General features: G+C 42.1%; 1 protein-coding gene across 3 annotated transcripts; it reads left to right on the forward strand.

Moving 5' to 3' along the window:
* Positions 1–181: 181 nt before the first annotated feature.
* RFWD3 (ring finger and WD repeat domain 3) lies at positions 182–15,639 on the forward strand. Of its 3 annotated transcripts, XM_026680142.2 has the most exons (12): positions 182–492; positions 1,489–1,694; positions 2,353–2,444; positions 2,517–2,714; positions 4,286–4,377; positions 7,085–7,199; positions 9,877–10,108; positions 10,713–10,863; positions 11,759–11,935; positions 12,604–12,818; positions 13,273–13,490; positions 13,963–15,639. In XM_026680142.2, exons 1-12 carry the CDS (start codon positions 245–247, stop codon positions 14,104–14,106), a joined length of 2,088 nt encoding a protein of 695 aa, XP_026535927.1. In that variant the 5' UTR covers positions 182–244; the 3' UTR covers positions 14,107–15,639. The 3 variants fall into 3 exon arrangements, with proteins under 3 accessions (XP_026535927.1, XP_026535926.1, XP_087827902.1); XM_026680141.2 differs by having other exon boundaries at positions 214–492; positions 2,353–2,714; XM_087971776.1 differs by having other exon boundaries at positions 409–492; positions 1,489–1,519; positions 2,353–2,714.
* The last annotated feature ends 7,195 nt before the right edge of the window (positions 15,640–22,834 follow it).

Genomic DNA, 22,834 nt, shown 5'->3' on the forward strand with positions numbered 1-22,834 from the left:
TAAACGCGCAGGCGCATCTTCCAAGCCTCCTTTCCTTTCCCTTCCCACTCGGTTTACGCAAAAGAGTGACAGTCAAGGAGGCCCAATGGAGCGCCTCGGTGTTCAGGATACCGTCCAATAGAAATCAAATCCTGCCTTCGCGCGCCTCCCGGGCGGCCAATGAAGGGGGCCCCCCTGGGCAGGAGGCGGGGAGATTGAGCGGCTGGCCGGCGCGCGCGCCGCCTGGCCGCTGAGAGGGAGCGCGATGGCGGCGCAGGAGGCGATGGAGGTGGATCTCCCGCCCGTGGCCGAGGCCGACGAGCGGGAGCCGCCCGCAGCGCCCGATCGCGAGGAAGCCTCGGGGCGTCGTCCGACGGGTGCGCGCTCCTCACGGGACTCTCTGGTGGCGGAGTCGCGGGGGCCGCGCCGCTCCCGGAGGAACCTGGCTGGGACCCCTCGGGCGGCGTCTTCCTCCGCCTCGTCGTCGTCCTCCCAACGGGCAGCCCGGGCCAGGTGAGCTACCGCCTCCCCTCCTTTCCCCGCCCCTCAGATCCTCGGCGGGCTAGCCGGGGCTACGGAGACGCTCCCCGGAGGAAGCGGCAGGCCGAGCCCCGCGGAGGCTCCCTGAGGAGGGTGGCTTCGGGCCCGTGAGGGAGTGCTTAGCGGTTAATTCTGAAGTTGGGTTTGGGGGTGGTACTTGGTACCTCATCGCCTTGTCTCTCCATCTCGGCAACTTTCAGATGCGTGGAATTCTGGGCCTCGGAGTCCCAGGCCTGTCAGAGCTGCTGCTGGGCTGGCTGGGAATTCTGGGCCTTGGAGTCCAGGCATGTGAACACTACTGCTGGGCTGATGGGGGAATTCTGGGCCTTGGAGTCCCAGGCCTGTCAGAGCTGCTGCTGGGCTGGCTGGGAATTCTGGGCCTTGGAGTCCAGGCATGTGAACACTATTGCTGGGCTGATGGGGGAATTCTGGGTGTTGGAGTCCCAGGCTTGTCAGAGCTGCTGCTGGGCTGGCTGGGAATTCTGGGCCTTGGAGTCCAGGCATGTGAACACTATTGCTGGGCTGATGGGGGAATTCTGGGTGTTGGAGTCCCAGGCCTGTCAGAGCTGCTGCTGGGCTGGCTGGGAATTCTGGACCTTGGAGTCCCAGGCCGGTCAGAGCTGCTGCTGGGCTGGCTGGGAATTCTGGACCTTGGAGTCCCAGGCCGGTCAGAGCTGCTGCTGGGCTGGCTGGGAATTCTGGGCCTTGGAGTCCGGGCATGCCAGAGCCACTGCTGGACTGAAGGGGGAATTATGGGTGTTGGGAGTCCCAGGCCTGTCAGAGCTGCTGCTGGGCTGGGAATTCTGGACCTTGGAGTCTAGGCATGTGAACACTACTGCTGGGCTGATGGGGGAATTCTGGGTGTTGGAGTCCGCATGGCTCAGCCACTTTCCCCATGAAGGAAGGGCATGTTTCGAGGGGACTAGAATCAGATGTCACACTAATACACATTTGCCTTGTGTTGATTAGATCCACAGCATCCCTGGTCAGTTATTTCCAGGTCAGTAGGACCCAACCAACAGAACCTTCACTTCTAGTAATCCACAACAACAGCAGCTCAGATGAAACGGTGGTCCTAAGTGATTCCGAGAGCAGTGGCAACAGCAGCAGCCCCACGGAGGATGAAGAGGAACCAGCAAGAAGCTTAGAGGAAATACCTCTAATTGGCTTGGAAGGTTTGCATTTTTTCCCCATTTTTGAAAATCTAAATGTATGTAAATGACTCGGGACATGATGCCCATCGTTGATCAGAGCAATCTGTTTGTTTGTGTGACATTTTCATGAGCTTCAGTCTATTGAAGGTGTCAGCAGGATGTGCTCAAAACAATCAGTGGCAGCTGCAATGACACGAAGCTCTGCTCACATTACACCTTGAAAACAGGTAGAACTTTGGCCTGTTATAGTTGTCATCTCGACTGTTTTGACCAAACCCAATAGATATCCCTGTTGCTTTGGATCTCCTGTTGCATAGGATGGATCATGTTTTGTATCCTAAGAATTCTAGGAAATTGACTGAGCTAAGACGAAAAATGTTGGGCAAATTTTGCAAACCTTCCAAGCCAACAGGCATTGCCTTTACTGTGCAGTAATGATCAGTTACTAATTTATTTGTATATTTGTATGTAACTTTCTAAAGTAGTCTGATTAAGTCTGTCTTGAACTCTGTATGCTTATGCCTGTGAGATTTTTGTGGTTTGGAATTATATGAAAATAACTTGCTTATTCCTTTTTGTCTTTCTTTTAAAATTGAAATGGATTATTGGGACAACTGCACTTATATATAGACTGGTTTTGTTTTCCTTACGTGAAGTATTCCTTTGTTTTTCCTCTTAGAAATTGTCTCAAATCAAATGGCGCCTCCTGGGGATACTTCTAATGAGATAGAGCATCCTGAATCTAGAGTCACCGCTTCCCAACCAAAGATGGTGAGAAAAGATGAAGGTGAAAACCTGGGCCTTCATTTACCTGAGCTACCTTCCATATTTTCTTTTTTCCAGACAACTCCATTAAAGAAAAGCAATCTGGCAGCATCTCTGGTTCCTTTGGAAGAGGACAATGGTGATACCTGTGCCATCTGTTTTGAAGAGTGGACGAACGCTGGGGATCATCGTCTTGCTGCATTGCGCTGCGGGCATCTCTTCGGCTACAGCTGCATTAAGAGGTGGCTGAAGGGTCAAGTAGGCAAATGCCCCCAGGTAAAAGTCTTTTAGCAAGAAAGACTCATTTGTGATAAAAAGGAATTGGTTAGGAGTGGTTGCAGGGAGTTTAAGTGACTTTTGTGAAGTGAAACAACAATTTTAGTCTTAGCTCAGCTACTAATACATTTGTATTAGAATATTTTGGATGCAGCTATTTTTCAGCTATTTTTCCATGATACATTTAAATATAGGTAGTCCTTGACTTGTAACAGTTCATTTAGTGACTGTTCAAAGTTACAACGGCACTAAAAAAATGACTTATCACAGTTTTTTCACGATCTTTGTAGTATGCCCATGACCATGTGATCAAAGTTCAGATGCTTGGCAATTGGTTTATACTTATGACCATAGCTGTGTCCCAAGATCACGTGATCCCTTTTGCAGCCTGTGGACAAACATCAATTGCAGTGATTCATTTAACTGTGGCAAGAAAGGTCATAAAATGGGGCAAGACTCACTTAACAAATGTCTCACTTAACAGAAATGTTGGGCTCAATTGTGATTGTAAGTCAAGGACTACCTGTATCCACTGGGGGATGCCAGAACTTCAAGGGAGGAACTAGTTCTCTTTCTTCAGTTATTTAACAGAACTTTGCAGAGCTTAGGATTCTAAGGGAAAAAGGTGCCATTAACATTCAGGAGAACTACTTATTGTTTGCAAATTGCAGCGGACAGTGCACACTACACTTGGACTGTTGGCTGTGGAGGCTTGTTGCGATAAAAATCAGTAACCAAAGAAGATTTAAACCAGATTACTGGTCTCTTGCATTCAGACAAGATTCTTGCATGGTAAATTTACCAAAATAGTTTAAAAGTGCACAGACACTAACAGAAGAGCCCAAATAAAAAGAAATGCTTTACATTTGATAAGGAAAGAAAGTAACCACAAGCACAGGGTATCCCTCATGATGTGAAAACAGTTCAGACAATTTTCCTAAAAATGCACCATATTTCATGTGTTTGTTGAGCCAAGATTGTAATTGTTATTTCTTATAGCAATAGCACTTAGACTTATATACCGCTTTACAGTGCTTTACGGCCCTCTCTAAGCGGTTTACAGAGTCAGCCTGTTGCCCCCAACAATCTGGGTCCTCATTTTACCCACCTTGGAAGGATGGAAGGCTGAGTCAACCTGGAGCCTGGTGGGATTCGATCTGCCAAATTGCAGGCTGGCTGTCAGCAGAAGTAGTTTGCAGTACTGCACTCTAACCATTGCGCCACCGAGGCTTATTCTGAGAAGCTGGCCCTTACTCCTGTCGTAAAGGATAGGAAATGATATTGGGGTGGGTGGGAGGTGGCAGCTTTATCCCCAAGTCCTGTCCTTTCAAAGCCTGAATTCTGTGACCAGTTAGTCACTAATAGGCAGAGTTGGCACAATAACAAAACCTCCATTCTGAAGAATGTCATATGAGCAATAGAGAGGAGGACATGCAGGAATGTAAAGAAAAATACAGGAGTGATAACCTGATGATAAGTAAACACATAGATGTTCTTAGCCAAACCACCACAGCTGAGCAATAGATTATTTGCCAGAAAGTGACTCACTTTCATTTTGTGTTTTGTTTTAGTGCAATAAGAAAGCTAAACACACAGATATTGTCGTCCTTTATGCCCGTACTCTGAAAGCACTGGACACCGCTGAACAGGAAAACATGAAAAGGTGTTGATGCAGGATCACTTTCATTTTCCTAGATGAAATTGCATGTACATTTATGGTCCAAGGATCAGGCCAAAATAATTATTCATTGAAATGTGTTGTGCACAGAATAGATCAACCCAGCTTCCCTCAGACTGTTTTTTTTTGTTCCTGTGAGGCTTTAGGGGCTTTATGGGGATCATCAGGCTTTGACTGAACCCTGGTAAGACCGAATGGCTTTGGATGCCTGAGATCTGGGACTTTGCCGTCTTTAATTCTGGGTGGGCTTGCACTTCCTCAGACAGATCCGGTCTACAACTTAGGGTTCTCCAGCACTAGCAATTCCTGCTCAAAGAGCAGGTGGCAGGTGCAGCTAGGAGTGCAACTTTGGGTTCTGCACCAGTTGTGGCCTTTCCTGGATCAGGAGTCCCGTCATTCAGGCCCCAGTCATCTCACGGCTGGACTATTCAAATGCGCTCAACATAGGACTACCCCAGAAGAGCATTCAGAAGTTACAACTGGTGCAGAGTGGGCGGGTGTGGACAGTTCTTGAGGCCCAAAGAATGGCCCGTGTAACGCCACTGGCCCGTGAGTTGAGTTGACTGCCAATTTGCTTCTGGGTTCAATTCAAGGTGTTAGTAATCATCTTTAAAGCCCTTCGTGGTCCAGGCTACTTGAGGGACTGTCTCATCCCACTGGGATTGGCTCGTCCCACCTGTGCCAGCAGAGGAGGGATGCTGCAGGTCCTATCAGCCTGATTATTGCGACTGGTGGGATCCAGATGAAGGGCCTTCTCTTCTGTTGCACCTACCCTAGGGAACAACTCCCCCCCCCAGCCCATGTGATGTCAGTCGCGACCCTCCTGGCCTATAAAGAGCCTAAAGGCACTTGGGGCCCCAATGGGGAACTTCATAATGGAGGTGGTTGATTGATTAACAATGGATCCCTCCCTCCTGCTTCTACCCTCCCATCTTTTAATTGGGCATGTTCTGGATTTTATATTAACTTATTGATGTTTTTAGTTTATAGAGTTTTTATTTTTTATGATTGTAAGCCACCCAGTGTTATCTTGAAGTACAGTGGGTGGCTTATTATACAGTTTACAACTAAATAAATGTAAGGTATGCAGATTGGAGCTGGAAGAATCTTGTGTCACAGGTAGCTCTCGCCTTACAAAAGTTTGTTTAGTGATTGTTGAAAGTTACAGTGGCACTGAAAAATGTGATTTATCACTGTTTTTCACACTTATGACCATTGCAGCATCCCTGCGATCACGCAATCAAAATTGAGACACTTGGCAACTGACTCATATTTATGATGGTTGCCATATCCCAGGTCATATGATCTCCTTTTGTGACCTTCTGACAAGCAAAGTCAATAGGGAATCCAGATTCACTTAACAACTAATTTAACACCTGCGGTGATTCACTTAACTGTGGCAAAAAAGGTTATAAAATGGGGCAAAACTCTCTTAACAAATGTCTCATTTAGGAACAGAAATTTAGGGCTCAACTGTGATCGTAAGTTGAGGACTACCTGTATAAATGTAACAAATGAAATTACACAATTACAAGTTATGTCTAGGAGATCAAGCAAACCCATGATGATTTTTTGAGTGTGCCTGATTAATCTGTGAGTCTAGATCAGGCAGCAAAGTATGGAAATAGCCTGGTATCTAAACTCAGAATTTCAAACAAAGTTTACTGATGGTTAAGGAGTTGCATCTGCAGTATGTAAAGACTGTGATTAGCATTAAATCTTTCACTGTGTATGCTGCACTCAAAAACAACAGATTGAGGCCAAACATTTTCTACGGCAGCTGCATTGATGAAGTTATTACTGTATTAACTGGGGTGTAAAGAATGGTGGTGGTTTGATAAGTGTTGAAGTTACCCCAGGTCGGATATGCTTGGGTGTATAATTTTTTCCCTCTGAAACAGCAACGTTACTTATGTGGGAACTATCCTGCTTCTGCAACCCTGCTTTATTCTGGAAAGCCAGTGGTTGCTTAAACATAAGTTAGCGAATAGTTGGGTTCAGATGACACGAAGACTATAAAAGTCAAGGGAGCTTTTGTTCTTGACAGTTTTATAGACTTTAACTTGTAACTTGATTACCTTTAACTTCTTCCAGAAAAACTAGATCACCTTGAAATTGTAGACACTTCTGTATTCTAACATAGCTCAGATTAATCTTTCCCAGTCTTGTTTGATCAGCTGTTACACATATAAGATTTAGATGTCTGTCTGCAGAAATGTTCTGTAACCTTTTGTTACTAAAGTTTATTTGAAGCACTTTTACCCTGTTTTTAAGGCCAAAAGGACTTCCAGTGCTTCTGAAATTAGCTCTGCTGCCAGACTCGTACTGTAAATATTATAACATACAGTGATAGTTTGGGTGACTTCATGAATATTCCTTGTAGCTTTTATTTATTTCTTATTTTAAAAAATAACTCAAGATGGCCTGTATACCTAATATTCCTCTTATTTTCCCCACAACAACCACCTTGGGAGGTGGAGTGGGGTGAAAGAAAGTGACTTGCTAAAAGTCACCCAGCCAGCTCTCTTGTCTGACACCTTTATCATTAGATCAATCCCTCGGAATCCATAGGAAAATAATCTGTCTCTGTTTGTAATATTTTCTCAGTTCTTCAGTCCAGTCTACAGTCTGGGAATTCTTGGTGATCTCCCATCCAAAATTCTAACCAGATTGGTCCCTTTTTTGGTCACAGCTCTTTAGAAAAGGAACAACAACTGCGGAGGAAAGCAGAACTGGAATCAGCCCAGAGTCGACTTCAGCTGCAGGTCGTGACGGAGGAGTGTAGCAAACTGAAGCAGCAAGTACAGGTAAGATTAGCTGCAGTCATTGAGGCAGGACATCTGTACAGGTAGTCCTCGACTTATGACCACAATTGAGCCCAACATTTCTGTTGTTAAGTGAGACATTTGTTAAGTTAGTTTTGCCCCATTTTAGGACCTTTCGTGCCTCAGTTGTTAAGTGAATCACTGCAGTTGGTAAATTAGTAACCTGCTTATTAAGTGAATCTGGCTTCCCCGTTGACTTTGATTGTCAGAAAGTGGCAAAAGGGGATCATGTGGCCCCAGGACTACAAATCACATGGCCTTTGGGATGCTGTACCAGTTGTAACTGAAAAACATTCATAAGTCACTTTTTTTCAGTGCCATTGTAATTTTGAATGGTCTCTAAATGAACTGTTGTAAGTCAAGGACCATCTGTAGTCCATGTCTTTCTCACATGCTTTTTGGAAAAACAAAAGCATTTGTGGGAGAGATTTTTATTGAGTCACCAGCATAGTTGCCAAGGAGCACAGAGACATTCCTTGGGGCATTTCTTTCTTTCTTTCTTTCTTTCTTTCTTTCTTTCTTTCTTTCTTTCTTTCTTTCTTTCTTTCTTTCTTTCTTTCTTTCTTTCTTTCTTCTTTCTTTCTTTCTTTCTTTCTTTCTTTCTTTCTTTCTTTCTTTCTTTCTTTCTTCTTCTTCCTTCCTTCCTTCCTTCCTTCCTTCCTTCCTTCCTTCCTTCCTTCCTTCCCTTCCCTTCCCTTCCCTTCCCCTTCCCTTCCCTTCCCTTCCCTTCCCTTCCCTTCCCTCCCTCCCTCCTACTTCCTATCATGTCTAATACTGTTCCTCCTGCTATTTTCCCCACTAATCCCCTCCATTAGAAAGATTGGACTGAGAGAGATTGACTGGCCCAAAGTTGTCCCGCCAGCTTTCATGCCTAAGGCGAGACTAGAACTCACAATCTCCTAGTCTAACTAAAAAAGAAAGCTTATCTATACCTTAACAAAATTATTTTCTTTTGTTTAGAGTGTTCCTGACTAAGCGGGTGGGTGGAATCTCCTTTAAGCTGGTCATTAAAAAATAAGAGATCTATAAAATATATGGCCCTTTACTTATCTGGAATTTACTTCTGGGAGAAAAAAAGAAGCCCTATGTTTTAAATTGGTAATTTGTAACTACCATATTTTTAATGGCCCAGAAGTTGAAGAAGTAGGACTAAGTGATCCATCTAGAAATTCACATATGTGCAGCTATGCAGAAAATGCAGGGATCCTTTGGGCTAAAAATTGCGGTCATAACATCCACTTAGAACAATGGGAACAAATATGGCAAACCCAGTATAAATTAATGTTATCAGTATCATATAAAGAGAATATCTATAAAATGTTCTACCGCTGGCACCTTCCACCGGCAAGATTGGCAAAAATGTTTCCCAATATGTCACCCAAATGCTGGAAGTGCAATCATAGCCAGGGAACGAATTTTCACATGTGGACATGCCCTAAAGCTCGAAAATACTGGTCTAAGATACAGGGATGGTTGGAAGAGATGACAAAATTAAAGATCAAACTCAATCCAGAGACCTTCTTATTGGGAATATCAGAAATGTCATGGAGTAAAAAACAACAGCATCTAATACTACACATCATCACAGCAGCAAGAATAGCCTTTGCCCAAAATTGGAAATTAACAATGGTACCCACAGATCTAGCAGTAATCAAAAAAATTTACCAATGCGCAGAAATGATTAGATTAACTATGATATTAAAAAATAAGGAAGAGGGAGAATTTTTTACAAAATGGAATACATGGTACAAATGGTTAAACAAAAAGGAAATAAAGATGTGAAAATGATTGAAGAAATATTATGGAACAACAGAAATAAGGATAAATGTATAGCTATGAATATATGTATAGCATAGCTATATAGGTGTAGTAGTGTAGTAACAAACAATGTATCACGACGTACTAATAACATAGATAAGTAAGAAATTAGGAATTAGATTTAAGATTTGTAGTAAATGATTTCAGTTAACACTAATAGAGATGTACACTGTTATGAGGACACTGTAAAGTGTGAGAACGTGATTCTCTTTTTAAAATATTTTTTTCTTGAATAAAAACTTATTAAAGAAAAGAAAATGCAGGGATCCTTGATCTTAGCTGGGGTTGTGGAGAGAAGGCAGAAGAATGCAAGGAAGTGTTTCCTTGTTCTTTCAGAATTTGAATTTAGGCAAACTTGTTTGGTTGAGGGAGGGATGGTCACTGTAATGGATTTGTTGGATTTGGGCTGGAGGGGAATTGATTGGAATTGATTCCTTTCAACATGATCTGTTTCAGTCCATTCACTCTAATCTTAATCTCCTACTGTTTTCTTGGGCTACACATCTGTCTTTCCTGAACTTGGAGGATTTGTTAAACTGAGTACTTTGAAGCCCTGGTTAAACTCGGTTGGACTGCGATTTCTACAATCCTAGTCTGTACATCAAATGGATGGGATATCTGAGAAATGCTCTTGAAAATCCTGGAGAGGCTGATATAGCCCTCCCATGCCTGATGATGCCCTTTATGTAGAACAGTGTTTCTCAACTTTGCCAGCTGAAATGTGTGGACTTCAACTCCCAGAATGCTGCCTGGAGAATTCAGGAGAATTCTGCAAGGTTGAGAAACACAGCCAGCTCTCTGGGCTTGACTGAACACTCCCTTTCTGCCTTTCCTTCTGCAGGAACTGAAGGCTTTGCTGGCCCGGTACAATGCCAGCTCCTCCTCTCAGCAGTCCAGCAGCGCTCGCTCTTGCTTTCCCGGCTGCCTCTCCTCCAGCCAGGGTCAGCACAAGTACCATTTTGAGAGAGCCTTTCTGGTCTCCCAGGTGGGCAGCTGCCGGGTGATGGCCTACTGTGACCCCCTGAGCTGCCTCGTGGTCTCGCAGCCCTCTCCGCAAAGCACTCTCCTTCCTGGTGAGTCAGTAACCAAACCCAGGTCTGGGGGCTAGAAAGAGAGGTGGGGATGCTTGGGGGCTGCCTCGATCAAATGAAGGATCTTCACGAGGAACCGCTAGGCCGCCTGATCAAAAAGTAAATGTGCCGCAAAACAGGATGAGAAGTGGCTTGCGGCGCTTGAAGAAACAGTGCCTGGGCCCGCGACACCTCAGGGTCGCGACGGCTGCCCTCATGCAGGAAAAAATTCCCTTTGGCTGAAATGAGGCTGGCAGCAAGCTGTGGCTACAGGGAAGACGGCGAACGAAGGAAAAAAAAACACATAGAAAAAAGCCTCCGTAGCACTTTGAAGCGTTACGAAGCAAACCTGACAGTACAAGAAGTCAGTTTTGAACAAGTAGCGTTTCTATCCAGAGAACTACGAGCCAATCTTTTGCCACAACCTCTTAGGGCAAGACTGAGATTGTGAACTGGGGAAAGTGACAGTTGGCAAGGGGCGTGGCAAAAGATTTAAGGACTCAGTCTCTGGTCAGAAAGGCATGTGTCAACCCATCTGTGGATTCTCCAATCGACGTGCTGGAGAAAGGGAGGATTCTGCTAAGTGTCCCTTTCTGTGTCTCTTGAGGGTATGGAATTAAGATGATGAGCGCTGTCAACCTGAAGAGCAGTCAGTATGTGCCCATCCACAGCAAGCAGATCCGGGGCCTGTCCTTCAGCAACCGGGCGGATGGCTTGCTCTTATCTGCTTCTTTGGACCACACGCTCAGGCTGACAAGGTGAGCGCCTTACACTACAAAGTAAGGCCCTGCATTCAGGGAAGAAAAACCAAATGCCCAGGTAGAGGATAGGCCCGTATCTAGGTGTCCAGGTGGATCACAGCTCAGGTATGAGCCGGCCGTGTGCTGCAGCTGCCAAAAGAGCCAATGCAGTCCTAGGTGGCATCAAAGGAGGGATAGTTTTAAGATTGGGTGAAGTGATAGAACTGCTTTATACTGCACCAGTGGGGCCACTCTTGGGATACTGTGGCCAGTTTTGTTTACCATGATACAAGAAAAGATGTTGATACTGTAGGAAGTGCAGAGAAGAGCAACAAAGGTGATAAGGTTGCGGAGGCCAGATTGTCTGATGAACTAGGTATGCTTAGCTTAATGAAGAGAAGGCTTCAATAAGGGGAGGCCTGACTGTTGCCTTAATAGTTGAAGGCTATCGCGTGGGAAGAGGGGGTCAATTTATTCTCCATGGCATCTGAGGGCAGGAAAAGAAGCAGAGGGGGTAGAAGCTCATCAGAGAGAGATGCAGCCTGGAAATAAGGAGGAGTTTGCTGGCAGTGAGGACAATGAATCAGTGGAACAGCTGGCCTCCTGGAGCTGTGGTGCTCCTTCGATGGAGGTTTGCAAAAAAAAAATGGGCAGCCATTTTTCCGGGATAGTATAAAGACTCCTACCTTGGGCAGAGGATTAGATATAAGACCTTCAGAATCCCTTCCAGCCCCATAATGAAGAGGCCTTTCCCTGGATGGCTCAGGGAACTGGCCTATGGTCTTTTCTGGGAAATGGTTTCCTGCCTGGATGGTAGCTGTTATTGCTGTTGAGTAGTAATGGGCCAAGGGAAGAGGCACAGAGTAGGAACGGGGTACAGATCCTGAGAGGCTCTTCTCTCCTTTTCTCTCAGCTTAGCCACAAACACTGTTGTACAGACCTATAATGCTAGCCGCCCCATCTGGTGCTGCTGCTGGTGTCTCGATGACACCAACTACGTCTATGCTGGGCTGGCTAATGGATCTATCTTGGTCTATGATCTGCGGGACACAAACTCCTACGTCCAGGAACTGGTTTCACAGAAGTCCAGGTATGGCTTTCATAAGATAACATTGCTTTCCAAACACTAACTGAGACCATGGAAGATTGTAAGATATCTCCATACTAAGTTCATTTCTAAGGCTGGGTATTATTTGAAAAATCCTTCATGCTGCAGGCTAGGAACATAAGTTTCTTGACAAAGAATTGCTTAAAAGACTTGGATACAGAATATAAATGCCTTACTGTGATCGAGAAAAATCTCCAAACTGGTGAGAGCAAAGGAGGGAGCGGGGGTCAGACTAGCTAATGTCGGAAGTAATCTTGCCGTAGAGGCATTTCCACTCCTTAAGTCGCTGCAGATATTAGCAGTCTCCTGGTGGGGAATTGGAAAGAATACAGTGGGGATAAAGTTGGGGAGGACATTTATCTTGCTTGTAGTAGTTCTGCATTAATGAGTCTTGTGGCGGTTCTGAGCAGTTGTGAGTGATGTGAATCAAGTTACCCTTCTTATCTCTACGATGTTTAGTGATGCTTAATCTGAAGTAAGCAGGGGATTTCAGTCTTAGCAACGCTTGCAATAAAGTCGGGTGGTTTCTAATTTTCAACCCTCTTTGAAACCCGTCTTTAAACATTCTTATGAATATTTTCATTTTAGGACGAGAACCAGAGATCATGGCCTAGTGATCCTGATTTTGCTGCTCTCTTTGACCCCATCAGGTGTCCTGTGGTGTCTTTATCTTACCTTCCTCGAATGGCTTCGGCCTCACTGCCATATGGTGGACTGGTGTCTGGAACGCTGGAAGGAGCCTGTTTTTGGGAGCAGAAGTCTAGCAATTCCTATCGACCTCACGATCTTCCCCTTGAACCCGGAGGTTGCATCGACCTTCAGACAGAGGCCAGCACACGGCACTGCCTTGCCACATTCAGGCCCAGTAAGTTGGCATCCATGGACCCAGTAAATGGTCATCTAATATTTTCCTTTTCTCTCCGTGGCCATTGCTTCCACCTCAGACAGTCACAATCCCCACCTTTTCCAACATAGCATCTTTCACAGTCCCAGAATCCCCTGTCAACATGTCTTTCTCACTGCCTGGAAATGTTAAGCACGTGGAGCTTTGTGCGAAATCTGACTTCTCTTTTGCCCCAGTTTGGAATACTGCCTTACAAGCAAACTTACAGAGATTGTTACTAACTCCACTCGTGTGGTAGGTATTAAACCTTACCTTGGCATTCAGAGTAGAGTAAAACAATGTTCTCAATGTGCATGACAAGCAGTATCTTAAGGAAATCTATCGAACAGGAACCTCATTGAAATGCTTCTGCAGTGTTGCATGTTAATACTTTGTGACTTCGTAACTTTTTTTTTTCAATTTCTCCCTTTCACAGACAGAAACAACAACTGTTTGCAATGTGTGGTGATGGAGCTGACATCTACTCAGCTGACAGACCGAGATGATGAAATTGTGTGTTCGTGCAACCCTATTCAAACTCTTACTGCAGGTCCAACGTGCAAACTCTTAACCAAAAATGCCATTTTTCAAAGTCCCGAAGATGACGGCAGCATCCTTGTGTGTGCAGGGGACGAAGCATCCAACTCTGCCATGGTATTGCCTTATAACAACTTTGCCTTTTGTTGGTAGCATTAGGTATTGATGGTTTTTCTTCTTCCAGAACTATTAAGTCACAAAAATGGAGTGATAGAGTGAGGGTGCAGGTGTGTCACAATTGCCACAGTATACATTCATGCCACATTCAGAGGGCTGTCCTCCGTATTTATTTCCCCAGGGATAGGAGACTGGGAGGAAAATGATGAACTCAGCTATGAGGCACACAGAGCCATGCACTACTCTTTTATTAGAGGTGAGAAGGGAGGGAAGCTAGTCCCTATTTTTTTTTATTTTATTTTCTTTATAGCTCTAGTCGGAAATCTTCTAAAAACCATTTATCAGGAGGTCAGGAAAGGAGGGTAGCTTTATTAGGAAGTGTCAATTCCTGTAAAACATTGTAGTTTGCAGAACCATACCTTGCCCAGTGAGATATGTGGTGAATTATGGCCTTTTTCTCTTCATCCTGAAGCTCTGGGACGCAGGAAGTGGAACTCTGCTTCAGAAACTGCCAGCTGACCTCCCTGTATTGGATGTCTGTCCTTTTGAGGTGAATCGCAACAACTTTCTTGCTACTTTGACCGAGAAGATGGTAAAAATCTACAAGTGGCAGTGACTTGTCTCCCTTGCCTTCCATGCCTGATCCCTGAGCAGATGCTTTGCTGATAATTGGATGTTGGCTGTCTTGAAGATAGGATTATTCCTGAACCATCTTAGATGTGTACCTCAGAGTAATTTATTGGCTCCATCTCGGCTCACCCTACATCCCTATTTCCCCCAAATTATTATTTTTTCAATGAAGACTGTTATTTCAGTCATGCAACAAATCTTGTTATGGGTCTTGTCTTCTGGTTGCATTATTCTGGGAGGAAGTGAAGAAGAAACTTGCCTGCCATTTTCTGGACAAAGTTTCCAGAAATTAATCATTGGTGCTTGCTAAGACTATCTTAATTAGCCCTGCTCCACACTGACCTAAAACTTCATAATGTGGGTACTAGTAGATCACTAGCCTACCATGTACAAAGCAAAAAGCAGTTTGTCTCTCTCTGTGTCTCTCTCGATCTACTTAAATTCACTTTTCTGTAATGAGCAAAATGTTTTCTGATCATGAGGGAAGATGGGGAAAAGCGTTATTGCAAGTTTTGCCTGAAATTGGCTGCTGACATGCATTTAGAATGCAGTTTGGGGAGATGTAATGACTTAATGTACAAGCCTAACTGTTTGGACTGAAATTGTGATTTAGGAGACTTCCAGCCGATGTCCCAAAGCCAGACAGTTGCAAAATTGAAACGTGAAGCCACTTCAGAACTTGATTAAGTCTGTTTGCAGGGGAAAAGGTTTTGCTTGGCTTTTCTTAAGTACAACTGTGATCTGTTTTCTGGTCTGAATTAAAGTAACCTCGTATTTTGATTGCTGGCTTTCACAGAGTGTATATACTGCAAGACTCATCTGAAAACCTTTTTTTTATCTGAAAGCTGTAGAAATTGAAGCTTTTTGCGCTGCCTGTACTGTGCATGGCAGTACAAACCTCAGAACAACTTTCTTAAACTGAAATACTGTGACTTGTAAGTATATCTTATTTTCCTGTTATGTAATTTTTTTTAAAACTCGCAATTGTGAAACAAACTTTAAAATCAGTGGTTTTCTCCAGTGGGCAAAACACTTTGCTGTTAGGCTATTCGAAAGTTTTAAAGTTAAGAATAAGTGCCAAGAAAGTGAAGGAGAGTGTGCATCGTAAAAGATCTTAAGGAAATGACACCTTTTGTACCTGATGTCAGACAGGAATGCTTCCATGTGGTAAATTAATATATATGGGTTTTGGGAATATTTCCTTAACTTTTTGTTGACAACTACAATAGCAAGGTGCAATTTGTATGGTAAGTCTTTGCACCTGTGAATGTTTATACTTTATCTAAGGTGAAAAATATAGTTAATTTTTTTAATGAAAAGTGTTGGAATAAACTTACCTTGTGGGAATCTCTGGAATATAGAAACAGCAGTTCTGCTTTTAACCATGAGCAAGTCACTTTATATTAAAGTACATAATCACTATAATGTAAACACAGGTAAATTTGTGACATAACACCAGAATTGCAATTGCTTTAAAAATGCAACTTTCTGTATAATAAAGATACTTCTTTATCAAGCATTTATAAGGAATTTTGAGTATCCTGTCTATGCAATAGATAACATCTAGCGCACATCTTCAATTTCAACATTTGAAAGACCTGTTATTTGTAAAAGGGTTATATGTGGTGAAATTTAGGCTAAGGTTCTATTAGAGATACTGCCTATCTGATAACAGTGCGGAGGTAAATGTAACTGATGGCATTGATGTGTTAGTCTTTCAATAGACAGGTAATCCTTGACTTACAACAGTTCATTTAGTGACTGAAGTTACAACAGCATTGAAAAAAGTGACTTATGACTGTTTTTCACACTTATGACAGTTGCAGCATCCCCATGGTCACATGATTAAAATTCAGATGCCTGACAACTGACTCATACTTATGATGGTTTTAAGCAACTGTGTTCCTATCTTAACAACTGCAGTGATTCACTTAAACCACTGTGGCAAGAGAAGTCATAAAATGGGACAAAATTCACTTTAACAAATGTAAGGACTTCCCCTACTTCTCTTAGATGATATGTTTTGACAATTGAGAAAAGAAGCTGTTAAAAATCATTTGACAATTGCAGGATTGTAAACCTCATTCGGTGCTTGGATTATTGCAGCGTATATAGCCTATTTACATAATAGAGTTAAGAAGGCATTAATACCAGCTCAAAATTGTTGGAGGATACAATATTCTGCCTTTGAACACTTGCCCAATTCTTATATTATGTGCTTATGTCTCATGCGTCATAGCTGACAAGAAGATTTTACAATTCTCTCCCTAGTCAGTGTAAATTGGCATCCTTGCCACTGAGGCACTGCAGGGAACAAAATGCACACCCCTTGGAGTCACCTTCTTTGAGATTTCTGTGTCTTTTTAAAAAGTCTTACTCCTCCCATGGTAATGGTGCCTACGGAAATTACACAGGAAATTACACATTACTAACTTTGGAGGAAGAACTATGTTTACATTACTACTGTTTTTGATTAATACACCTCTTGAAGAACAATGTGCTTGCATTGCATCATAATTTGAGAATAATTGTTTGAGAGTGTTTGCATTGTAGCCAGTTGTTTTTGGCAGTGCAGTGTTGAGAGAGTGTGCGCTTTTATATTTTAAATATTTGTATACGGGTGGCTTTTAAATTGGAGTGTTTGCTTTAGAATTTGAACAGTTTGGGTGTGTGCTGCCGTAGCCTTTGGTATTAATGAGCCATTTCTCTTTGCACTGAAATCTGCTTATTGTTTATTTATTTGAGGCTTGTTTGCAGGGTAGGCTGGAGTTGGGATGGGATTCGGGGAGGTTGTGTGACTGTAGTGTCTTATACAGGTAGTGATTGCTCTTAACAATGGTTCACTTAGTGACTATTCAAAGTTATAACATCACAGAAAAAAAGTGACGGCCATTTTTCACAGTTACAACCATTTCAGCATCCCTGTGGTCATGTGATCAAATTCAGGCCCTTGGCAACTGACATATTTATGACAATGAAAATGTTCCAGGGATCATGTCACTGCCTTTTGCGACCTTCTGGCAAGCAAAGTCAATGAGAAATCCAGATTCAATACTAATTTAAGAACTGCACTGATTCACTTAATGACTCTGGCAACTCATTTATTAAATGGCTCGCTTAACAACAGAAATGGGTTCAATCGTTGTAAGTCAAGGACTAGATGTATTCGTGATAATTTGTGGGCAGTTTGGTTTTCACACATAAACTGCAGCTTTGGGTGGAGAGTTGATGGATAAATGCTTTACCTTTGTACGGTACAGGTATATAGTCCTCAACTTACAAGAGTTCTTTTAGTGACCGCTCGAAGTTTCAACGGCACGTATGACTATTTTTCACACTTATGACCGTTGCAGCATCCCCATGGTCATGTAAACAAAGTTCAGACATTTGAGGGGACTTCCGGTTTGCAAGGTTTCGGCGGCGGCAGGGATTCGCGACACCGCGCGATCCCTGCTGCGTTCGCCACCAAGGTTCCCCCGATCCGTTTGGATCTGGGGGATATAGCTGCCCGTAGAGGCAGCTGAAGACGGGGAGCCGGAAAGGGGTTTGGGGTGTCGCAGACCCCTCCCCAGCCGGCAAAAAACCCTTTTCCCGAGGCGGAGGAACGGCGGTCAGCAATGGCCGCCACGAAGAAATCTGCAGCCGGACAAGCAGGTGCAGGAGGGAGAAAGTTTGAAGAATTGTGAAAGTTGCTTTCAACCGGGACAAGGCAAAAGAAAGTGACCTGGAACCTGCTAAGTATATATTGTTTCTAGTGAGAGTAACAAGCTGCGAATATTCTAAAAGGGAAAGTTTTTTGTTTTTTTTTGTTCCACTCTCCTTCCTAACGTGATAGCGGATGGGAAAAACTCTTCTGGCTGTGAGTGGGAAGGGAGAGGGGAAAAAAAATTGGAGCAAAATTTGAAAATAAGGAGAAGATTGCCTAGAATTTTAAAGAGTTACTAAACATCAATAAGACTTCTAAAAATATATTTGAAAGGGAACTTTGTGATTAAACTTTAACTCCAGAAAGAGAAAGTGAAGAAGAAGGTATTTAAAAGAAACAGCTTGTTTGGATTGTTTGGTGATTTTGGAACTTTTGAGAATTATTTCTGATTAAAAACATTTGGGTGGTTGTTTGGAAAAACTTTTTCTCTACACAATGGCATCATTTGTGGATGGACTGAAACTTGTATATCAAAAATATGAAAAAGAAAAGCAAGAAGGGAAAGATGTTTTTGGCACTCTTTTTCAATTTTTAGAAATGGCGGTTTATACTTATGTGAAACAGAATGAGCAACAGGATGATGGGGACAAAGAAGAAGCCATCTTTGATGAACAAATAACTTTGGTTGGAGAAGGGAAAAAGAAAGAGAAAAAAGAAAAGAAGACTTTAAGATCTGGAAAAACAACCCCAAAAGAGAAGAATAAGGTGAAAAAGGGACATTATGTTAGGAAACAACAGAAAGAGGGAAAGCAGAAGAAAAGGGAGGTGGAGAGACAAGGGGTTAAAGAGGACAAAGAGAAGAAGAAGCAAGGGAGAAAGGAAGGGATGAGAAGCCTTAATGGTGGGGAGCAAGATGTGAAGAAGCAAAAGTTTTTTCGAGATAATGGATAAATCTTATTGAAATTGGGATTCTAGAAAGGTACATAAGATTGCATTTTTATATTTGTATTTAGAAATAACTATAGAAAATTGGAAATAATATGTAATTTAAAATGTGATAAAATATTTAATATAAACTAGTGAAATTTTTGTTAAGAAAAAGGGAGAACTGTAATGAAATATGATTTAAGACATGTGATGGGGGGGGGTAATAATTTTTGGAAAGCATAAGTGTTCCCACAAAGGCATGATATTTAATTGAAATGGATAAAATGTTTAAGATATAAATGATTGTTAATATTAATGATTAGATTATGGTATATTAGCGAAATTTTTTGTGAAATGAGAGATTTGAAGGAGGAACATCGTAATGAAATAATGAGCTATAATATGTGAGGTGGGGGAGGAATAATTATGGAAAATAGGTGCTCCCATAAAAGTATGTGATTTAACTGAAAAGTAATGTGTTAGATGTTTAAGATATAAATTAATATCAATATTAATGAATAGATTTGTATTATTTTTGATAATATAGTATAATTTTAGAATGTACCAGACAGAATCCCAATGTAAGTTATGTGTTTTATATTAAGTATTATAAATATAGGGGAAGGAGATAAAGGCATCATACTCCATTTAGTGTACAGGAGAAGTTTTTCTTCTTTTTTAAAGAAGAAAAATAAATGGATGGTTGGAAATAGAACAGACAAAGAATAATAAATATTATGATTCGAATTGAGAGGAGATCAATAAAATAAAATTGAGAAAATTTAAAAGTGAGGAAAAGTTATATAGAAAATTGAAAATGTTAATAAGATATGAAATGGTATGTAAAATGAATATGAATTTGAATTTGTGTCTGTACCAAGAATTATAACCCGGGACTAAGCAACTTTCAGAAAAGAGATTTTTTATGCTTTTATGTTTTGTGTTTTCGTGTATCTATTTTTTGTATGTCTTTAAAAATTAATAAAATTTGGTTTAAAAAAAAAACAAAGTTCAGACATTTGGCAACTGGCATGTATTTGTGAAAATAGCGTTTTCCCAAGATCATACGATCCTCTTTTTTGAGCCTCTGTGGCACAGTGGCCAGCTGCCTACAATTTGGCAGTTCAAATCCCACCAGACTCAAGGTTGACTTAGCCTTCCATCCTTCCGAGGTGGGTAAAATGAGGACCCAGACTGTTGGGGGCAAGAGGCTGACTCTGTAAACCGCTTAGAGAGATCTGGAAAGCCCCATAAAGCGGTATATAAGTCTTAAGTTCTATTGCTATTTTCCTTCCTCCCTCCCTCCTTCCCTCCCTTCCTTCCATGGTGTGCAGTGGTTAGAATGCAGTATTGCAGGCTAACTCTGCCCACTGCAAGCAGTTCGATTCCCACTGGCTCAAGGTTGACTCAGCCTTCCATTCTTCCAAGGCGGGTAAAATGAGGACCCAGATTGTTGAGGGCAAGAGGCTGACTCTGTAAACCGCTTAGAGAGGGCTGGAAAGCACTGTGAATTTTGTGACCTTCTGACAAGCAAAGTCAATGGGGGAATCCAGCTTCATTTAACAACCATGTTACTAACTTATCAACTGCAGTGATTCACTTAACTGTGGCAAGAATGGTCATAAAATAGGGCTAAACTCACTTAGCAACTGTCTTGCTTAACAACAAATTTTGTGGTCATAAGTCGAGGACTAACTAGTTCAGTGTTTGGGAATACATTGATAGGGTAGGATTTGCATAAAGCAAACATTACATATGCATGAAAAAATGTAGCAACCTTTGGAAAGCTATTGTCTTTCTGCTTCCAGGCCATGAAATTTCCTCTCTGAGATAGGTTCTATCTTAAGCTAGCAATGATAGCGAAGGAAAGCAGGAATAAGGTTCAGATCAGTTCTGTTTTTTCCCCCTTTGCTTCTAGAAATGTCAAGAGTGCCTTGTGTGTATTTGTTTTTCCATCACCATTTCTTTACAATTACGCAGGAACTGGGAACATTTCCAAATCCTGCCTTGGGGTTATTTGTGAAGAGAGCCTATTTTCCCTTTCCGTTCTGGGCAGGCTGACTTTCCAAGATGTGATTGTAATATAGTGCTAAAAGGTGCTGGACTAATGTGGATTCAAGTTCATTCTTGTGCATAGAAGCTTCCTGGCTGATTTTAAACCACTTTCTCAGCCAAACTGATCTCCTTAAACACCAGAAATAAATTAGAATATAATCCAATTTTTTTTTTAAAAAAATGGTTGAATCATAGTCTCATGTCAAGTCATACCAGTTAGAGTATTACAAGAACGTGTCTTCGCATAAGGATTAATCAGAATAGAGCTGGAAGGACCTTGGAGGTCTTCTAGTCCAGCCCCCTGCTCAAACAGGAGATCCTATACCATTTCAGACCAAGTGCCTGTCCAGTCTCCTTAAAAAGCTCAAGTGATGGAAGCACCCACAACTTTTGGAAGCAAGCTGTTCCACTGGTTAATTGTTCTCATTGTTAGGAATTTCCTCCTTACTTCCGGGTTGCTTCTCCCCTTGATTAGTTTCCACCTGTTGTTTCTTGTCCTGCCCTCTGGGGCTTTGGAAAATAAATTGACCCCCCCCCCTTCTTTGTGGCAATGCCTCAAATACTGGAACACTGCTATCATGTCCCCTCTGGTTCTTCTTTTTTCTAGACTAGCCAAACCCAGTTCCTGCAACTGTTCTCCATGTTTTCGTCTCCAGGCCTTTAATCATCTTAGTTACTCTTCTCCAAAGTCTCAACATTGTTTTTGTAATGTGACCAAAACTATTCCAAGTGTGATCTTACTAAGGCTTTATAATACTCCATGTGATTTGGATTCTACACCTTCGTTTATACAGTTATGCAATAAAATTATGTAATAAAAATATAAATGGATTCCTTGTTATCTTGGTCAAACAATGCTGATTAACATGTCTCACCTTTAACTGACCATCTTTGTCCACCCTACTTTGTAGGTTTGTTGTGAGGGAAGATGAAGGGACTTTTGAGCTCCAGATGAGGTTTAACTGGAATGAATACTTTGTCCCATCCTCCAATTAATAATAAATCTGCAAATAGAAGTGGGATGATAGTGGCAAAAGAAAACAGACACAGTACCAATACTAAAAGGTAACAGGTGCAATTTCAAAACCCCCGGAGCACCGTTTGAACACCATTAGCATTGACAAAACCTCTATCAGTCAGTTGCAAAAAGCAGCTTTTCTCAGAACAGCTTACATCCTGTGACGGTCCTATCAAACAACAGGTCCTTGGGAAGAACTCGAAAGAGAGATAAAATGCCAAATCCAATGTAAACATCTAGTTGACTGGAAACAACCATAATCACATGTTTCTCAGAGCAGATTCTGTTGGTTGTGTCTACTGGATATATTAAAAGGGAAAAGCCACTTAGGTGTTCTCTCTCATTTTTGAAATAATGCAGTTGGGTTGTTTCCAGATCTGCCTTTTCTTTGCTGTCTTAAGGCCAGATTCCTTTTCATTGCAGCATCCAAGCAGGTGAGACAAGTCAAGTGTATTTGAAAGAGCCACGTATCAAGAGGCAAAAATTAATTTTGAGTATTGGGTTGCCGAAATGGAAATTGTTTAAAATCCAGACCAAAATGTACACGGAAGAAAGAAAAGCAAGATATGTAAATAGGAAAGGCATCCAACAAGGTTGCTCTGTAGGAAGAAAAACAGCTCTATAAATAATACAAACACAGAAGAGCTTTAGTGTTGCTACAAAGACCATTTCTCAAATATTTACATAGTAAAAAAATAATAGACCTGGAATGACGAAAGAACTGTACTTAGAATGCAAATCTTACCAAACATTGAAGAATTTATATAGAGGAGAAACCGTGTAAGTGCATGAAATGTTGCTTGAGATATGTGAAAAAATGATTATTATTTATTTGTTTAAATTTATTAGGTGCCCAATTCCAGTGCGGTATTCTTTCAGTGAATTCATACAGAAGGGAGAACATAAATGCCACTGGATTCCAATTTTGCAGCCTTGGGGTTTCAGAAATTCTATTGCGCTGAATCATAGTAGTCAACACTGAAGGAAGCATGTTTTAAGAAGAAGCAGAAAACTATAAATCTTTACTTAGGGTTAAGTCGGAGGAAACTCGGCCTAATCTCCCTGCAG

This window comes from Notechis scutatus, chromosome 9 (assembly GCF_049901735.1).
Source record: "Notechis scutatus isolate UNSWTSFEM ecotype Mainland chromosome 9, rNotScu1.2, whole genome shotgun sequence".
Lineage (NCBI taxonomy): Eukaryota > Metazoa > Chordata > Lepidosauria > Squamata > Elapidae > Notechis > Notechis scutatus.

Bases quoted from the DNA above. Each gene is read 5' to 3' on its own strand.
- RFWD3 (XM_026680141.2), top strand. From the start codon at position 245: ATGGCGGCGCAGGAGGCGATGGAGGTGGATCTCCCGCCCGTGGCCGAG. The intron at 10,864-11,758 runs GTGAGCGCCTTA...CTTTTCTCTCAG, and splicing joins CACACGCTCAGGCTGACAAG to CTTAGCCACAAACACTGTTG. The intron at 11,936-12,603 runs GTATGGCTTTCA...TGACCCCATCAG, and splicing joins CTGGTTTCACAGAAGTCCAG to GTGTCCTGTGGTGTCTTTAT.